General features: G+C 31.5%; 1 protein-coding gene across 5 annotated transcripts in view; it reads left to right on the forward strand.

Annotated features, from left to right (window-relative positions):
• Positions 1 to 19,721, forward strand: part of LOC131134128 (protein furry homolog) — a 72,491-nt gene continuing 52,770 nt past the window's right edge. For 2 of the 5 annotated variants that reach the window (XM_058079020.1, XM_058079021.1), the window contains exons 1-8: positions 1 to 283; positions 11,801 to 12,000; positions 15,116 to 15,169; positions 15,577 to 15,716; positions 15,795 to 15,885; positions 17,095 to 17,174; positions 17,256 to 17,336; positions 19,353 to 19,521. In XM_058079020.1, the coding sequence (XP_057935003.1) occupies positions 85 to 283; positions 11,801 to 12,000; positions 15,116 to 15,169; positions 15,577 to 15,716; positions 15,795 to 15,885; positions 17,095 to 17,174; positions 17,256 to 17,336; positions 19,353 to 19,521 (1,014 nt within the window). In that variant the 5' untranslated portion in view covers positions 1 to 84. Of the gene's footprint in view, positions 284 to 4,766; positions 5,007 to 8,849; positions 9,287 to 11,800; positions 12,001 to 15,115; positions 15,170 to 15,576; positions 15,717 to 15,794; positions 15,886 to 17,094; positions 17,175 to 17,255; positions 17,337 to 19,352; positions 19,522 to 19,721 lie in introns of those variants that run through there. The other 3 variants (XM_058079022.1, XM_058079024.1, XM_058079023.1) reach the window with 2 other exon arrangements.

Consider the following 19,721-nt stretch of genomic DNA (forward strand, 5'->3'; position numbering starts at 1 on the left):
GGCTGGGAACACATGAGCAGACATCGATAGAGAAGGCAGGTACGATACTAGGAAGGCAAAAAAAAAAAATCCTCACATGGGATCATGAAGGAAGCCACTCGGGGCTCGCCGTTTGACAAAATGACCTCAGGACCCGAGCCCGAGACGGCGACAGGCTGTCCTGAAGAACTCCCAAGCGAGGTCCTCCTGGGGCGTATTGCCAGCTTGGACCCGTTCCCTCCTCGGGACTTACGGGGCAAGTTTAAAAAGCCGCGGCACAGGAAGAGACCCACCATTCTTGAAAGTAGGTACAAAAATGCCTCGCTTGTTTATTGAATTTGGAACGCCGACTCGGGAATTATTATTATTATTATTATTATTATTATAATTGATTTGAATAACAACACACCTGACGTACAAAACGCTCATCTGGCGTTAAGTGAGTGATGGTCTTAGGATGTGAGCGGCCAAGGGGCCTCTGGGGGTCCCAGCAGGGAGTTAAAAAAAAGTCCATAGATAGCCGATGAGAGCAGACACATAGCTGGCATTCCTCACCTTCATCAGCGCTTGATAATGCTCTTAATAAGTTCTTAATATGGCCGACTCCCCCCCCCCCGCCCCCCCCCCCCCCCTTTGCGTGTACACAGCTATGAAAAATAAAATGTCAGCAGGCCATCAGTTGGTACGCCTTCATCATAAATAAACCAGCCGCGTCGCAATTGTTTCAAATTATTCTTATCATAAATCATTAGTCATGTATTTATTTATTTTTTAAAATCACTTTATTTATTTATTTTATATATTTTTTAGATCTGGTCTCGCTATATAAAGTAACCAAAATATTATAACTGTTTTTTTATTATAAATTATTTTTAAAAAGCATAACAGCTCCTCTCTAAGATTGAGGTTGTGACTGACAATTCTCCTAATATTTTGGATTTATTCTCATAAAAATTGTAAAAAATAAAAAAATAAAAAAAATGTTGCTGTTTTTTTTTTTTTGTTTTTTTTTTATAACTTCTCTTGCTTAATTGTATTTTGGGAATATACCAAGGGTCAACAAAAAACAGCCTTGTGTCTTAAATGGCCCCCGGGCTGCATGTTGACATATTGAATGTCTTTATTCTCGTAAAAATTCTCATTTAAAAAAAATCAAATTTTTGCTTTTATTATTTTATTTTATTTTAATTAAAAATATAAATAAATTAATTAATTTAATATAATTTAAAGAATTTAATTTAATTTTAAAACTATAAATTAATTTAATTTAATTTAATTTAAAACATATACATTAATTAATTTAATTTATTTAAAAAAATGTAATTTAATTTCATTTAATTTCATTTATAAATTATAAATTTTATTATGATTTTTTTTATTATAAATTTTAAATTCATTTTATTTTATTTTAATTTATTTTATTTTTGCAACTCAAGTTTAAGCTTCACACTTTTCACTTTGATGGATTCGATTCCTATAGAACCTTACCATTTACGCAAAGCCGTCTCTCGTTCAGTAACATACGGGTGGTAAACTACATCCGTAGCCACAACCGCGGTACACTGACGGAAATGTGGCCGAAAATGATTTTAAAAAATCACATTTTTGCCGTTTTTTTTAGTTCTCTTGTTTAATTGTATTTTGGAATGTACTGAGGGCCTGTCTTAAATGGCCCCCGGGCCGCATGTTGGACACCTGTGGTGGCCTATAGACCCTCCTGCTAGCTTGACGTTGACATTCTCGTCCCATTTTTCTCTTTCTCTCTTCAATTGCCATTGTTCATCGACAGAAGCTAACAAGCAACTCAAGTTTATTTTTATTTTATTTTATTTTATTTAAAAATATAAATAAATTAATTAATTTAATATAATTTAAAGAATTTAATTTAATTTAAAAAATATAAATAAATTAATTTAATTTAATTTAAAACATATAAATTAATTAATTTAATTTTAAAAATTTAATTTAATTTATAAATTATACATTTTATTATAAAATTTTTTATTATGAATTTTAAATTAATTTTATTTTATTTTAATTTATTTTATTTTTGCAACTCAAGTTTAAGCTTCACACTTTTCACTTTGATGGATTCGATTCCTATAGAACCTTACCAGGTACGCAAAGCCGTCTCTCGTTCAGTAACATACGAGTGGTAAACTACATCCGTAGCCACAACCGCGGTACACTGACGGAAATGTGGCCGAAAATGACGATTTCACCAATGCTAACGAGCACATGAGCTATTCCCTGGAAGTCCTCTTTGCTATGAACTCACTGTGCTTTGTGACGCTACCTCGGGCCATGTTATGTCAGACCCTTTCTACTTCCTGTTGACCATCCAGGCTGTAATAAGACAAAATGTTAGTTTAGTCAAAGCACCTCCGTCGTAAAAGTATATTACGTAATCAAGCGTTTGGATGGAGATTACGCTGCTGAGAGCCAGCACAGGATGGATGATGTCATCAATGATGGCGCCGGCACTTTCAGTGTCGTCAAGAGACGACGGTATGCTGAGAACGCGTCTTAAAAATGCCCCGATTAATCGCCATTAATCACTTATCACCAACAAACACCGCTTTAGTCTGATAAATATTTATTATAATTATAATAATATTTTCCATATGGACAAAATGGTGCGATGTACCACACCTTTCCACATTTCCTCAAGCTTTTATTGAGGCTATAAATCCAACTTTCCATCCTTAAAAATATGTAACAGATGAAGTGACCACACCCATTTTACACATTTATTATTTAAAAACACACAATTCTATAAATAGCATCGCTTCGGGCGATTTTGCTTGAGGATCTTCTTGCAGCATGACTTGTTTACCGAGCGATATACGTATGCTGTAACTGATAATATATTCATGCATTTGCATTTTAATGCATGACAGATTAGTATTACAGTACGAGTGGAAGTCATATGCCGTATAGATATGACATAACAAGGATTTTATGGCATACTTAATAATATGAGTACTTTATAGAAGCTTGCTCTCATGGAAAATGTTACTGTATTTGCTCAGGAAGTCATGCAAATTTTGAGGTGACTTAAAAAGAGTTTAAGTAGTAAAATATCATGAAAATGATATGCTAAAACTTGAACAGCATTTAAATATTATTTTATAATTTTTTTGAAGTGTATTGCAAAAACACTTCCTACAACTGAGAGAAGAACAATGTTCAAAGTTATTTATTCCGTTATGGGGAAAAAAATTTTTGTTAGAGGACGGCCAAATAATTTAATTTATTTGGATTTCTGTTATACTCCGTTAGTCAAAAATGACCCGGTCAGGTTGTTTTCTTGAAATATCTTGAAATGAAAATTTTTTATCATTTCATATTCCAGGTATTCCTAAAAAAAACATGTTTTTGATATCATATCACAATTTTAACGTACCTTTTATACATTTTAAGAAATTTTAGTTTTTGTGTTACTACCCCAACCTTCCATAAGTGGGTCAAAAATGACCCGGTCAGGTTGTTTTCTTGAAATATCTTCATAATGAAAATTTTTTCATCATTTCATATTCCAGGTATTCCTCAAAAAAACATATTTTTGATATCAAGCCGTTCACATTTTTAACTTATCTTTTATACATTTTAAGAAATTTTAAGAAATCTTCCTTAAGTGGGTCAAAAATGACCCGGTCAGGTTGTTTTCTTGAAATATCTTCGTAATTATAATTTTTTTTATCATTTCTTATTCCGGGTATTCCTCAAAAAACATCTTTTTGATATCATGTCATTCACATTTTTAACTTACCTTTTATACATTTTAAGAAATTTTAAGAAATCTTCCATAAGTGGGTCAAAAATGACCCGGTCAGGTTGGTTTCTTGAAATATCTTTGTAATGAAAATTTTTTATCATTTCATATTCCAGGTATTCCTCAAAAAACATGTTTTTGATATCATGCCATTCACATTTTTAACTTATCTTTTATACATTTTAAGAAATTTTAAGAAATCTTCCATAAGTAGGTCAAAAATGACCTGGTCATGTTGTTTTCTTGAAATATCTTCGTAATTATAATTTTTTAATCATTTCTTATTCCAGGTATTCCTAAAAAAAACATGTTTTTGATATCATATCACATTTTTAACTTACCTTTTATACATTTTAAGAAATTTTAGTTTTTGTGTTACTACCCCAACCTTCCATAAGTGGGTCAAAAATGACCCGGTCAGGTTGTTTTCTTGAAATATCTTCATAATTAAATTTTTTTATCATTTCATATTCCAAGTATTCCTCAAAAAACATATTTTTGATATCATGCCGTTCACATTTTTAACTTCCCTTTATGCAACACACAATGGATCCTCCCATTTTCTATTGTTGTACGGGGTCATTTTCTTTTTCAAAGATGTAAAAAAGTGAAAAATGAAGATGTTTCTAACATGAAATCATTCTTGTGTGGTCCTAAATATAATACTAAATATCATACAAGTGATTATTCCTAACCAAAATGGAAAAATTGTCCTAAAAAGGCATTGATTCTAGTATGGGTGATTTTTGATCCACTTATGGAAGAGTGGAGGGTCCAGTCACTCGTGCATCCAAGGGTTAATGTCATCTTCACGCTGCTCTACTAGTCGTTCAGAAGAGATGCCCAGCGCTCTTATAATCATCATCACTAGCATCATCATCATCATCATCATCAGGCGCCGCACGCAGACAAGCGGCAGTTATTATTACCGACTAAGAGGATTGCTCCCTGCGCTCTCAGCCTCCACACGCGGTTATTTAAAGGGAGCCCCGCCCACTGCCCGCCTCCAGCTTTAGAGATGCTGAGAGCGAGCGAAGGATAACGCAGGCAGGGAGGACGGCACAGAAGAACAGGGAAGGGGCGCTTATCGAGGACAGGGTGTCTTCCGAGTGTTCCGAGTTCCGGAGAGGTGACAGCATTCCCGAGCTTCGGCGGGGAAAAGTCGTAAACAAAGTGCATGTCATGGCCAGCCAGCAGGACTCGGGATTCTTTGAAATCAGCATCAAATCTCTGCTGAAGTCATGGAGCGGCTGTGAGTACAACTTGGTTTTTTTTCGTTGCAGTTCTTTGTCAAACGTGAGTTGTACTTGTGGCCGTCTCCTAGCAACAGCACCGTCGTCACTGTTTCATCGTGCAATGATTCAGCACCTCGGGTGCGCCGCACGGCTTGTTTTTAACTGGCGTGTGCCAGTCACTCACATGGTCTAAATCAGGGGTGGGCAAACTTTTTGACTCGCGGGCCGCATTGATATGACAAAATTTACGGGGGGGGGGCAGACTATATATTTATATTTATATCAATGTTTTTCGCTTAACATTGAAAATGTACACCAAAATCTTGCCACGTTTTGCGTACTTTTCCTGGTTAGCAGCAAGGAACACTATTTAATTAATTTTATTATAAATTATTATTATAAATTATTATTATAAATTATTATTATAAATTATTTTTAATTTTAATTTTAATTTTAATTTTAATTTTAATTTTAATTTTAATTTTAATTTTAATTTTAATTTTAATTTTAATTTTAATTTTAATTTTAATTTTAATTACTTTGGAAAGATTGGGCGGGCCGTATTCAAACACTTGGCGGGCTGGATGTGGCCCCCCCGGCCGTAGTTTGCCCACCCCTGGTCTAAATAGTTCTTAGTAAGCGTGAGGACACGCTAATGGGATTAGCCGAGCTTCACCTGAAGGCTCCAGCGCCTTCTTGATGAGATCAGCTCCTGGTTCTTGTGTGTTTTTACGAGTTGAAAAGGAAAGTTACGGAATAGAGCAAGCGCACCGCAAAGTGTCAAATTCATGTCAAAATCCAATTTGTACCTTTATTTATTGTATTTTATTATGCTTTTTAATTTTAATTTTAATTTTAATTTTAATTTTAATTTTAATTTTAATTTTAATTTTAATTTTAATTTTAATTTTTTTAATTTTAATTTTTAATTTAATTAATTTTAATTTTAATTTTAATTTTAATTTTAATTTTAATTTTAATTTTAATTTTAATTTTAATTTTAATTTTAATTTTAATTTTAATTTATATAAATAAAATAATAAAATAAAAATATTTAAAAAATAAAGAATTATTAAAATAATGTTAATAATTTTATTTCTTATTTGATCTTTTAGTTTTGGATTAAATTCAATTTGTAACTAGTTTTACTTTCTTTTCTTTTAAATTGGATTAGATTGGATGATACGATACCATTGTGATACTATTCCATTGGCCCCCCAACATCGAAAGCTTAAAGTCTCGTCTTAAAAGCCACTTTTATTCTCTGGCTTTTAACTCAGAGTTAGTCGTATGGTCCTGTGTCTTTTAGTTCTTGCCTTTTATTTTAATTGTTTTTATTTTTTGTATTTTTATTGCTTTGCTTCTTGTTATTTTTTATTTTTATTAAAATATTATATATATTATACATAAAATATTTAAATTTAAATTTTTTATAATTTATATAAATAAAATAATAAAATAACAATAAAAATATTTTAAAAAATAAATAAATAAATACATAAAATATAAAATTAATGTTATTATAAAATAATTTTATTTCTTATTTGATCTTTTAGTTTTGGATAAAATCAATTTGTACCTTTATTTATTGTATTTTATTTTTACTTTTTTATTTTCTTGTTTGTGCAGCACTTTGGAAACTGATATCAATCGATAGTAGCAAAATAGCAAAATACACGGTTAGCCATGAAAAAGTGGTCAGAAATCGACATGCGGCAAGCAGCATTTTAGCGAGTGAGGCGCATAACAACAAAGCTTGTGCAATTTTTTTTTTTTCACTCTCCCTTTGACGTAAAAATATCATAAACCAACTGGCAGGGAGGTTCCTGCTCATTACATAACGTGACGCGAAAGCTTTTATTAGCCTCACATTCTACTGTTGGAACAGTTTGCCTTTATTTTTAGTCCTGTGTGTGTTTTCATAATGGCCCCCCCCTACCACCGCCATGCTGACCCCGGAAATTCTGGCACAGTTAATGAGGTCATTTGTGCCCAAATGTCGACCCACACGTCACTAGTGGCTGATGGCTAAAGTGGGTGTTTATGCTCCTGTCTCCGTGGATGAATTCGAACGAGACTTATATAAGAATTGCACTGTAAATCAAATATTGAGTTGTGGCAAAATATGATTTTTTTTGTATCGTTTGTTTGTTTATGTTTATTTTGCTATTTCGCAGCAGCCAGCAGAGGGCCTGCTTTGTTTATTTATTCAGACCCAGCTAGTTTGCTTCCTAAATGGGCTGCCATAGCAAACTGAATGGGAATTACAGTGGAACCTCAGTTAGCGTCCGCCCCGGTTAGCGTGTTTTTCGCTTAACATTGAAAATTTACACCAAAATCTTGCCACGTTTTGCGTACTTTTCCTGGTTAGCAGCAAGGAACATTAATTTTAATTTTAATTTTAATTTTAATTTTAATTTTAATTTTAATTTTAATTTTAATTTTAATTTTAATTTTAATTTTAATTTTAATTTTAATTTTAATTTTAATTTTAATTTTAATTTTAATTTTAATTTTAATTTTAATTTTAATTTTTGCAGCTTGTCTTGCGGTGCCGCGTGTTTCAGGGGCAAAGAGATGAAATTGAAAACTGTGTGGGGGGGGGCATCGTCGACGCGACATCTGTAGTTGAAAGTAATGGTAATGGTTTAATTTCATTTGAACATGCATCAGATTCCAATTGAGTGCATCCCATAATCAGTTCCCAGTTCCACATGTCCAAAAGGAGTAGGAAGAAGCAAAGCTTATTAAATCCTACCCCTCCATCTGGTACTTTTACAATCACTAACTGTTACATTTGTTCACTTCCTGCTTTCCTATTTTAATTTTTATTTTTATTTTTATTTTTATTTTTATTTTTATTTTTATTTTTATTTTTATTTTTATTTTTTGTCACATACTGAAGTACTCGGTGATATGAGCATCCAATGACATAATGGGTACCATAGTAAGTGTCAATATAGTGATATATATAGCATAGTATATAGTTTTTTGTTTGTTTTTTGTTTTTAATTTTTTTTATACATTTTTATTTTATTTAGTCATTAATTTTATTTATTTATTTATTTATTTTTTTTAATGTTTTTATTTTCCGTCACGTACCGAAGTACTCGGTGATATGAGCATCCAATGCCATAATGGGTACCATAGTAAGTGTCAATATAGTGATATATATATAGCACAGTATATAGTTTTTTTTGTTTGTTTTTTGTTTTTAATTTATTTTATACATTTTTATTTTATTTATTCATTAATTTTAATTTTGAATTTTTTATTTATTTTTTAAATGTTTTTATTTTCCGTCACGTACCGAAGTAGGAGGTGATAGTTTTTTGTTTGTTTTTTTGTTTTTAACTTATTTTATACATTTTCATTTTATTTATTCATTTTTTTTAATTTTTTAAGTTTTTATTTTTTTAAAATTTTTATAGTAAGTGTCCATATAGTGATATGTATATTTAATTTATTTAATAAATGTTTATTTTATTTATTCATTTATTTTTAATTTTTTTATTATTATTTATTTTTTCTTTTTTTTTCTTTTTTGTCACATACCAAAGTACTCGGTGATATGAGCATCCAATACTGAAATGCTATAGCTAGCATAACGTAGATGGTGTATTTTTACTGTTCCAAGTATGATAAAGGGGGACGCTTGTTTCCGTGATGGTGCCAGGGGAGGGTGGTGATGTCATGCCCCGTGAGCCCCCTTGTTTTGCTCGTGTGATGAGTCTTTGTGCAGAATCGGACCACACGGGTCTTCATACTGTGAATCTTTTAGCCTCGGTTATTTTTTGTCGATTTAATCGCAGCAAAACGTGTCCGATGTCTGATGTCGCCAGTGCAGCGTGCACCCCGGGGTAATAATAGTCACACAGCTATGCCCCCTGGTAGCATCACCGCTTTGCTAAAAATTCCCGCTTGACCTTCACTCCTGGAAGGCACCACAGGCTGGTCACACGGCGAAGCAGAAGAAGAGACAAACGGTTGTGTCGGCTCCTGTCTGGTGGGACTTATTTAAGCAACACCCACCGGTGGCTGGCGGGGTGGGTGTCTGGGTGTCTGGGTGTCTGGGTGTCTGGCTTGAGCGCTCCGTGGAAAATATGCCCCAGGAGGACTCGGCCAGTTGACACGCAAGACATGGACGCTGATGTGTTTCCTCAGGGAGATTTTTAGCCTCGGTTAAAGGGAGCTCGAACCGTGGGTTCCCCCCCGTCGTTGTTGTTGTTCTCCGCTATGGACGGGACGGCCGTGTGCTGGAGCAAAGCCAGTGTCATCAGCTTCATCAAGGGCCTGGGTAGGTGCTGAGAGGGTTCGAACATGCTGGGCATTCCGTGAAAGGCACCGTGACATGCGTGTCCCGAGTAGACCTGGAGAACATCTCCTGTTGCTCACGTCACTTTTTATGCTTTTGTGTGTCGCTCTTAAAAATGGGACAACTATGATTTATTATTTATTACGATTATCGATTATGAAGTTGCTTTCTTAGTTGTCATTTATTTTGCATGCTTTGGTTAAACCAAGTACAAATATATTTGCATCTTTTTTTGTATATTATATTTGCATTTGCTAGTGGAATAATTATAATATATAAAAAAATATAATTTATAAAATCTATGAAATATAATAATAAAAAATATAATAATAAAATATATAAAATATAATAATGAAATATATAAAATATAATAATAAAATATAATAATAATTAATCAAAACCTCATGTCAAAACAGTTTACAACAGGTTAGATCAAGGCAAATAATTGTTTAAAAAAAATTATTTTTGCAGCATAATTCTTCATCAATAATAATGATAATAGTATTTTTAATATTTTTTGTTGTTGTATTTCATGTTATTGTTGTTATTATTATTCACAGTGGTAGTGTTAGTTATGTTAATATTAATATTAATAATAATACTATGTTAATATAATATTATAATAATGTTATAATAATAATAATTGTAACACTTACCATTGTAATGAAAAGGTAATTGCTTGTATCATTATTGTCAAATATAATGGAAATAAAAATATGGAAAATACATGTAAAAACAATAGATTAACAAAAAAATATTACAAAATTATTATTATTACAACATTATTACAAAAATATTATTACATAATTCTCTATCAATAATAATAATAATAATAATTGAATATTTTTGTTGTTGTATTTCATGTTATTATTATTATTCACAGTAGTAGTGTTAGTTATGTTATTATTTCTAATAATAATCATAACACTAATCATTGTAATGAAAAGGTAATTGCTTGTATCATTATTGTCAATTATAATGGAAATAAAAATATGGAAAATACATGTAAAAAAATAATAGATGAACAAAAACATTTATTTTAAATAATAATATTATTGATATGAAAAGCAACAGGTTAGATCAAGGCAAAAAAATGATTTTTACAGCATAATTCTTCATCAATAATAATAATAGTATTTTTAATATTTTTGTTGTTGTATTTCACATTATTATTATTATTATTATTATTATTATTATTATTCACAGTAGTAGTGTTAGTTATGTTATTATTTCTAATAATGTGATATAATAATGTGACATTCTAATAATAAACTGTTACATTTGTTCACTTCCTGCTTTCCTAATAGAGTTTAAGTTGTTGTTTTGTTTATTTTGATTATTATTTTTTTCCTGGATTTTTGCAGCATAATTCTTTATCAATAATAATAATAATAATAGTATTTTTAATAATTTTTGTTGTTGTATTTCATGTTATTATTACTATTATTATTATTATTATTATTCACAGTAGTAGTGTTAGTTATGTTATTATTTCTAATAATGTGATGTAATAATGTGACATTCTAATAATAAACTGTTACATTTGTTCACTTCCTGCTTTCCTAATAGAGTTTAAATTGTTGTTTTTTCATTTTTTCTGGATTTTTACAGCATAATTCTTCATCGATAATAATAACAGTATTTTTAATCATTTTTGTTGTTGTATTTCATGTTATTATTATTATTATTATTATTATTATTATTATTATTATTATTATTATTATTATTATTATTATTATTATTATTATTATTATTATTATTATTATTATTATTATTATTATTATTATTATTCACAGTAGTAGTGTTAGTTATGTTATTATTTCTAATAATAATCGTAACACTAATCATTGTAATGAAAAGGTAATTGCTTGTATCATTATTGTCAATTATAATGGAAATAAAAATATGGAAAATACATGTAAAAAATAATAGAAAAAATACAAAAAAAATATTTAAAAAAATAAAAAAAATTAAAATAAAATATTTTAAATAATAATATTATTGATAGTAATAAAGACGTACTTTTTTTACAAGTGATTCCAGTACCAATTCCAGTAAATATTTTACATGAAATTCTTGACTCTACTCAGCAAATCTTAGTGTGGAGGCAAACCTTGCATGAACTTGCATGTTGGCTGGCATGGTTCTCATGGCCCGGGTAATCAAACACGGGCCACACCATAACACAACACTAGATGGTCACAAGATGGCTGTGACATCTTTGGTAGGATACGAAAACAGCAGCTGCTGGCCGTGGGCCGTTCGTTTCCTCCTGGGAGATGTCAGTGCCCTTTGGACAGCGTGCGTCAGGAATGTTCAACATGGTGGGAATTTTTATGTCCATGTTTGGGGAAACCTTGTTCCAACACCCAAATCCGTTGTCTCTCTTTGTAAACACCTCCATGGCTTATCCTGTCGCTCACGTATTCCTCAATTGGTCATGTTTTATGATTATTAAAACACGTTTTTTTTTTTTTCCATTTGTTATTTCTTCAGCATCACCCGTCGGGAACGGCTACAGCAAACCCCCCATCGCTCCCGTCTGCAGTCCTCAGGGAGAGAAGGGGCCCCCGGTCATGATGCCGATCAGCGTGGACCCGGAGAGCAAACCGGGCGAGTACGTCCTCAAGAGCCTGTTTGCCGTCTTCGCCACCGTATCGGAACGCAAGATTCGAATCATCATGGCGGAACCGCTGGTGAGTCTAATGTTGACGGAAAAAAACAAAAAAAAACACAAAAACCTTCCAAATGCTCCACGTGCATGAACTCCCTTTCGGCGTTCCGACTCCTTTTCCATGTATTCATTTTTTTTACCCTGGACTGGTCACCAGCCAATCACAGGGCACATATAGACAAACAACCATTCACACTCACATTCATACCTATGGACAATTTGGAGTCGCTAATTAACCTAGCATGTTTTTGGAATGTTGGAGGAAGTATTCCGGAGTACCCGGAGAACATGCAAACTCCACACAGAGATGCCCGAGAGTGGAATCGAACTAGCTGTGTACCCTGCATGCTAACCACTCACTCACCATGCAGGCCATGAAAAACATGAAACATGAAAAATAATGATAAATAATATTAAAATTTCAAAGTGATAAAATGGGAATAAATTGTTAATAATATATAAAAATAAGTGAAGTTAAAGCATAGTTTTAAAAAAAAAATGATACTTAATTATTTTAACAGAGGCAATGTTGGCATAATTCACGGAATAGAAAACTTAAATTGGAAATTAATTTAAATTTTTTTGTAATTAATTAATTAATTTAATTTAATTAATTACCACTTATTTTTTATATATTTTATAAATGCCTGTGTTTTTGTGATATAAAATATGCATCATTGACAATATTGTCTTTTTTAATAATTTCACAATTTTTTGTATTGTATAATTATTTATATTAATACAAAATTATTAAAAATAATATTTAAAAAATATAATATATTATTAAAAATATTATTAATAAAATATAATTTTATTCAATGTTATATTTATTAATGCTTAGTGCTTTTTGATGCAACACTTTTTTTCATTCCTTTTTCGGCTTGTTATATATTTTATTAAAGCCTGTGTTTTTGTGATATAAAATATGCATCATTAACAATATTGTCATTTTTAATAATTTCACAATTTATTGTATTGTATAATTATTTATTGTAATACAAAAATTAATACAAATATTATAAAAAATATAATATATTATTTAAAAATATCATTAATAAAGTATTATTTTATTCAATGTTATATTTATTAATGCTTAGTGCTTTTTGCCTGTGTTTTTGTCATATAAAATATGCATTATTAACAATATTGTCATTTTTAATAATTTCATAATTTATTGTATATTTTTTATTTTAATACAAAAAATTATAAAAAATATTATAAAAATATAATATATACATAATATATTATAAAAATATTATTAATATATTTTTATATAAGCCTGTGTTTTTGTGATATAAAATATGCATCATTAACAATATTGTCATTTGTAATCATTTCATAATTTATATATGTATAATTATTTATTTTAATACAAAATTAATAAAAAAATATAGAATTGTATTATTTTATTCAATATTATATTTATTAATGCTTATTATGCACATTATGCACATTGTCCACTAATTGATTAAAGTTCCTGCTAACCCTCAGCTGTCAATCCAGACTCCATTTGCTAACAACGAGAATGTGCGAGGGCTGAAAAACTAATTAAGATCAGCCTTAATCCCTCATGAAAGCCGTCATTGCCCGTGATGGACGACTTTCATAACGGGAGGCGTCATTAATATCCCATCTTTTAGCCTTCATGCTGATGCCGCAGTGAATGTGAAAGTGAATGATGGCGTTCTCGTTAGCTGGAAAATGTGGGACGAGTGAAGCTGCGGGCGAGACTTTAATGACTTGTTTTTAAATGATAACATGATTTTTTGGGTTTGCTTTTGCAGGAATCTTTTTTACAAACAACGCCAATGTTTAAGATAATGAAGTTTGTGCATTTGATGACTTGTTTTCTAATAATAACATGATTTTGGGGGCATTTTTTGGGCATTTGATGACTTGTTTTCCAATGTTAACATGATTTTTTGGGTTTGTTTTTTGCAGGAAAAAAAATTGACAAACAACGGCAATGTTTAAGATAATGAAGTTTGTGCATTTGATGACTTGTTTTCAAATAATAACATGATTTTTGGGGCATTTTTTGGGCATTTGATGACCTGTTTTCCAATGATAACATGATTTTTTGGGTTTGCTTTTGCAGGGAAATTTTTTTACAAACACCGCCTATGTTTAAGATAATGATGTTTTGACTTGTTATTATATAATAACATGATTTTTTGGGTTTGTTTTTGCAGGAAAGTTTTTTACAAACAACGCCAATGTTTAAGATAATGAAGTTTGTGGATTTGATGACTTGTTTTCAAATAATAACATGATTTTTGGGGCATTTTTTTGATATTTTTGGGCATTTTTTGGGCATTTGATGACTTGTTGTCAAGTGATAACGTGATTTTTTGGGTTTGCTTTTGCAGGAATTTTTTTTTACAAACAACGCCAATGTTTAAGATAATGAAGTTTGTGCATTTGATGACTTGTTTTCAAATAATAACATGATTTTTTGGGCATTTGATGACTTGTTTTCCAATGATAACATGATTTTTTTTGGGTTTGTTTTTGCAGGAAAAAAATTGATAAACAATGCCAATGTTTAAGATAATGAAGTTTGTGCATTTGATGACTTGTTTTCAAATAATAACATGATTTTTGGGGCATTTTTTGGGCATTTGATGACTTGTTTTCCAATGATAACATGATTTTTTTGGGTTTGTTTTTGCAGGAAAATTTTTTTACAAACAACGCCAATGTTTAAGATAATGAAGTTTGTGCATTTGATGACTTGTTTTCAAATAATAACATGATTTTTGGGGCATTTTTTGGGCCTTTTTTGGGGAATTTTTGGGGCATTTGATGACTTGTTTTCCAATGATAACGTGGTTTTTTTGGGTTTGTTTTTGCAGGAAAAAAATTGACAAACAACGCCAATGTTTAAGATAATGAAGTTTGTGCATTTGATGACTTGTTTTCAAATAATAACACGATTTTTGGGGCATTTTTTGGATATTTTTGGGCATTTTTTGGGCATTTGATGACTTGTTTTCCAATGGTAACATGATTTTTTGGGTTTGCTTTTGCAGGAACATTTTTTTACCAACATCGCCAATGTTTAAGATAATGAAGTTTGTGCATTTGATGACTTGTTTTCCAATGATAACATGATTTTTTTGGGTTTATTTTTGCAGGAAAAACCTTTAACAAAGTCTCTCCAGAGGGGTGAAGATCCTCAGTTTGACCAAGTAAGCAAGACTTTATTTCATTTTTTCGGTCGTTTTTCGGGACGCTACCTGAAAAGGCTCATTCGCCCGCATCCAAAAAAAAGCCCTTTGAGCGCCAGTCAAGGGCAGGCGTGTTTACCTTGCGCCTTGGCGTCGGTCCGAGGTGCGTCCAGCCGCCGTGCGGTTACGCAGAGAGCCTCCTTTCACGGCCACAGGGCCGTGTTTGTGCTGCAGCGTGAGGCCATTGAAGCGGCCGCACAGAGCCGTGATTCTTCTCCGAACTCGTGTTCGATGAAGGCCTCGCTTGTGTCGCCCCCGCCCTGCCCGGTCCGGTTGACTCTCCTCCCTTCCTGTGTGCCCAAACCCGCCCGTTCCTTCCTTTCACTCACCCCACCCTGCCTGGGTTTGTGTTTTTCTCCTCCTTGCAGTTATTAAGCACCATGAGCTCCTTGGCTGAGTACTGCCTCCCCTCCATCCTCCGAACTTTATTCGACTGGTACAAAAGACAAAACGGCCTGGAGGAGGAGTTGCACGAGTACCGTCCCAGAGCTAACACCAAGTCCAAAAAGTGAGAATGATTGACGTAAAGTGGTCCCGTGTTCCGTTCGCTGTGAGCCTGTTGTCATTCTTTGTTGTCTTTCTGCAGTGATGAGCAGCAGAGAGATTATTTACTTGAAAGGAGGGACTTGGCCATCGACTTTATCTTCTCCCTCGCACTCATAGAAGTTCTTAAACAGGTGACTTTACAGTTATTCATTATTATTATTATTATTATTATTGTACAAAGTATTCAATAAATTATTTAGAAACAGGTGGTAGAGAAGGTCATGTAGAAAGTTGTAGGCTTGAATTGGCAGCCATTTTTCCATCAGACGACTCCAGGGCAGCTGTGTATACAGATATAGAGTACAATCAGTAACTGTTTTTGTTTGTTCAATTTGTTCACTTCCTGCTTTCCTAATATAGTTTAAGTTTTTTAATTTTTAATTTTTTTTAAATTGTTAATTTTGTAATTTTTTAAAATTGTTTTATTATTTATTTTTTATTTTTTTGTATTTTTTTGTATTTTGTTATTTTGTTATTTTAATTTTGTTATTTTTATTTTTATTTTATTTTTATTTTTATTTTTATTTTTATTTTTATTTTTATTTTTATTTTTATTTTTATTTTTATTTTTATTTTTATTTTTATTTTTATTTTTATTTTTATTTTTATTTTTATTTTTATTTATTTTTTTTTTTTTTCATTTTGTATTTTATTTTTTATTTTTTATTTTTTTTGTCCCGTACCAAAGTACTCGGTGATATGAGCATCCAATGCCATAATGGGTACCATAGTAACTGTCAATATAATATACGTATTGTCTGTTTTGGTCAAGTAGTAAAATAAATTACCCGCAAAAAACGCGACTTATACTCCAGTGCGACTTGTAGTCCAGAAAATACGGTATGTGCAGATTCTGGAATATCTAGCTTATAGCTAATAGCTAAAGCTTCTTAAATCCTACCCCTCCATCTGGTACTTTTACAATCAGTAACTGTTACATTTGTTCACTTCCTGCTTTCCTAATGTAGTTTAGGAGGTAGGATTTTATTTTATTTTATTTTATTTTATTTTAAAGAAAGTCTATGTCTATGTTATTTAGCTAATCACTTTCTGTGCTGGTTATTGTGTGTAGCTGCTCTATAAGAGTCCACAACTCAATACAAAGAGCTGAAAAATGAGCATAATAGGTCCCCTTTAACGAGGTCGCTGCTAGAACCTCAGCTTCCATAATTAATCCATTCCAAAATGGTTAAACGAAAACCCAAATTTAGTCAGGCAGTCCAAAAACTGATACATAAGTTTAGCAATAAAAACAAATCATACAAAAATGGCTTCCACTATAAAGTTGTAAATGTACTGTAAACTCGATGTTTTTTTAAGTCATTTTCTCTTGTCGCTAGATGCCATTGCACCCAGTCCTGGATGGTTTGGTCCATGAGGTCATCACCGTAGCCTTTAAGCACTTTAGATACAAAGAAGGGTAAAATACTTTTCACTTTTAAAGCGTATTTATTTCTCTTTTCTCCATTGAATGTACTTTTTTTTGTGGTTTTTTTTCCAGATATCACGGTCCTAACACTGGCAACATGCACACTGTAGCTGACCTCTATGCTGAGGTTATCGGAGTATTGGCTCAGTCCAAGTGAGTACTTTCAAGTCAAAAACTGTACAGGTATTATTCACTCCAGTGCGACTTATGTATGTTTTTTTTCCACCTAATTATGCATTTTTGACCTTGTGCCACTTATACTCCGGAGCGACTTATAGTCCAGAAAATACAGTGTGCAGATTCTGGAATATCTAGAAAGGTTTTTTAATTTAATTTAATTTAATTTTATTTTATTTTATTTTATTTTATTTTATTTTATTTTATTTTATTTTATTTTATTTTATTGTTTTTTTTATTTTATTTTATTATTTTTATTTTATTTATTTATTTTAAATTTTTTATTTATTTATTTTGTTTTATTTTGTTCACTTCCTGCTTTCCTAATATATTTTATTTTATTTTTATTTTTATTTTTTAAGCTTCTTAAATCCTGAATTGAACTGGCTGGGTACCAGTCCAGGGTGTACCCCACCACCTGAGTCACTGACACCCTAGTGAGGACTAGCATCCAAGAGGATAGATGACGGTGATGATGGATTCATGTTCAGGACACTGGAACGCACATTTTTGGACAGTACCCCCCCCCCCCCCCCTCGCACCAAACTAGGACTGGAAATTGATGTCCGTGAGTTGATGTTTTCAGATCAGAAGCAGCACGGAACAAAGCTCTTAAAATAGAGACAGGACTACGTGGGCCGCACGTTGCCGAGAACGACAACGTTCGGTCAAAGCTTTAACCGAGGAGAGGAGGAGGGGCGGCAGTGATATTTTTAGGAAGTATGCGTCTCGGAATAGTGGCGAGGTTCCATTGGAATCATGCCAAGACACCCAGGAAGTCTGTATATACGTATAGTGCATATATATAATATATAATAATTAAATTAAATTAAATTAAATTAAATTAAATTAAATTAAATTAAATTAAATTAAATTAAATTAAATTAAATTAAATTAAATTAAATTAAATTAAATTAAATTAAATTAAATTAAATTAAATTAAATTAAATTAAATTAAATTAAATTAAAGAGGAGGGGCGGCGAGTGATATTTTTAGGAATTATGCGTCTCGGAATAGTGTCGAGGTTCTCTTGGAATCATGCCAAGACACCCAGGAAGTGTATATATATATATATATATAGTGTATATATATATAATAATAAAAAATTAAATTAAATTCATATAATATATAATATTATTATCTAATATATAATATTAAAATTATATAATATTATATAATATATATATATATATATATAATATAATTAATTCATATCACCTCCTACTTCGGTATGTGCCAAAAAATAAAATAAATAAAAAATATAAAAATTATACAAAATTAATACATACAATAAAAATTCATTAAATAAATTAAATATACATATCACTATATCGACACTTACTATGGTACCCATTATGTCATTAGATGGTCATATCACCTCATACTTTGGTATGTGACGGAAAATAAAAAAAATAAAAATAAAAAACTATTTTTTTATTAAATATTAAACATTTAATTAAATTAATAAAATAAAAATTAATAACATAAATTAAAAACAAAAACCAAACAAAAAACTATATACTGTGCTATATATATCACTATATTGACAGTTACTATGGTAACCATTATGTCATTGGATGCTCATATCACAGAGTACTTCCGTATGTAACTAAAAATAAAAATAAAAATAATTCGTTCATTCATTTTCTGCCGCTTATCCTCACGATGGGGTGCTGGATCCTACTGAAATGCAGATTACATCATTTTCTCCCAAATTAGCGTCTATATTTAGTCGGCCTGAAGAATATCATGACTGGTTGAACTGGAGCAAAGGATCAGGTGCTAAACTAGCAGCTAGCAGCTCATCTTTAGCTTCAGACTCACCGTCTGCTCGTGGAGGGTAAAGAGGAGGAGGGGCGGCAGTGATATTTTTAGGAAGTATGCGTCTCGGAATAGTGGCGAGGTTCTCTTGGAATCATGCCAGGACACCCAGGAAGTGGCACTTTCTCTCCAGTGTCTTTTCTAAATGTGATGTTTGGTTGTTCTCGCAGGTTCCCTGCCGTGAAGAAGAAGTTCATGACTGAGCTGAAGGAGCTGAGACAGAAGGAGCAGAGTCCATATGTAGTCCAGAGTACTATTAGCCTCATCATGGGGGTCAAGTTCTTCCGTATTAAGATGTATCCCGTGGAGGATTTTGAAGCTTCTTTTCAGTTCATGCAGGTAGTCCAACCTTCTGGGGGAACCGTTTGGGGGTCCAAAAATATCTGCATGCATTAAAATGCACTCTTGCCCCAAAGAATCCTAAGGTCATTTTGGCCAAGATAAAGCCTGAATATGTCATATCTCATGGTTGGGGGGAGGTAAGGTAATACATAATAATATAATATAAATAATATATATAATAAAATAATAAATAAAAT

Source organism: Doryrhamphus excisus, chromosome 8, assembly GCF_030265055.1.
Source record: "Doryrhamphus excisus isolate RoL2022-K1 chromosome 8, RoL_Dexc_1.0, whole genome shotgun sequence".
NCBI lineage: Eukaryota > Metazoa > Chordata > Actinopteri > Syngnathiformes > Syngnathidae > Doryrhamphus > Doryrhamphus excisus.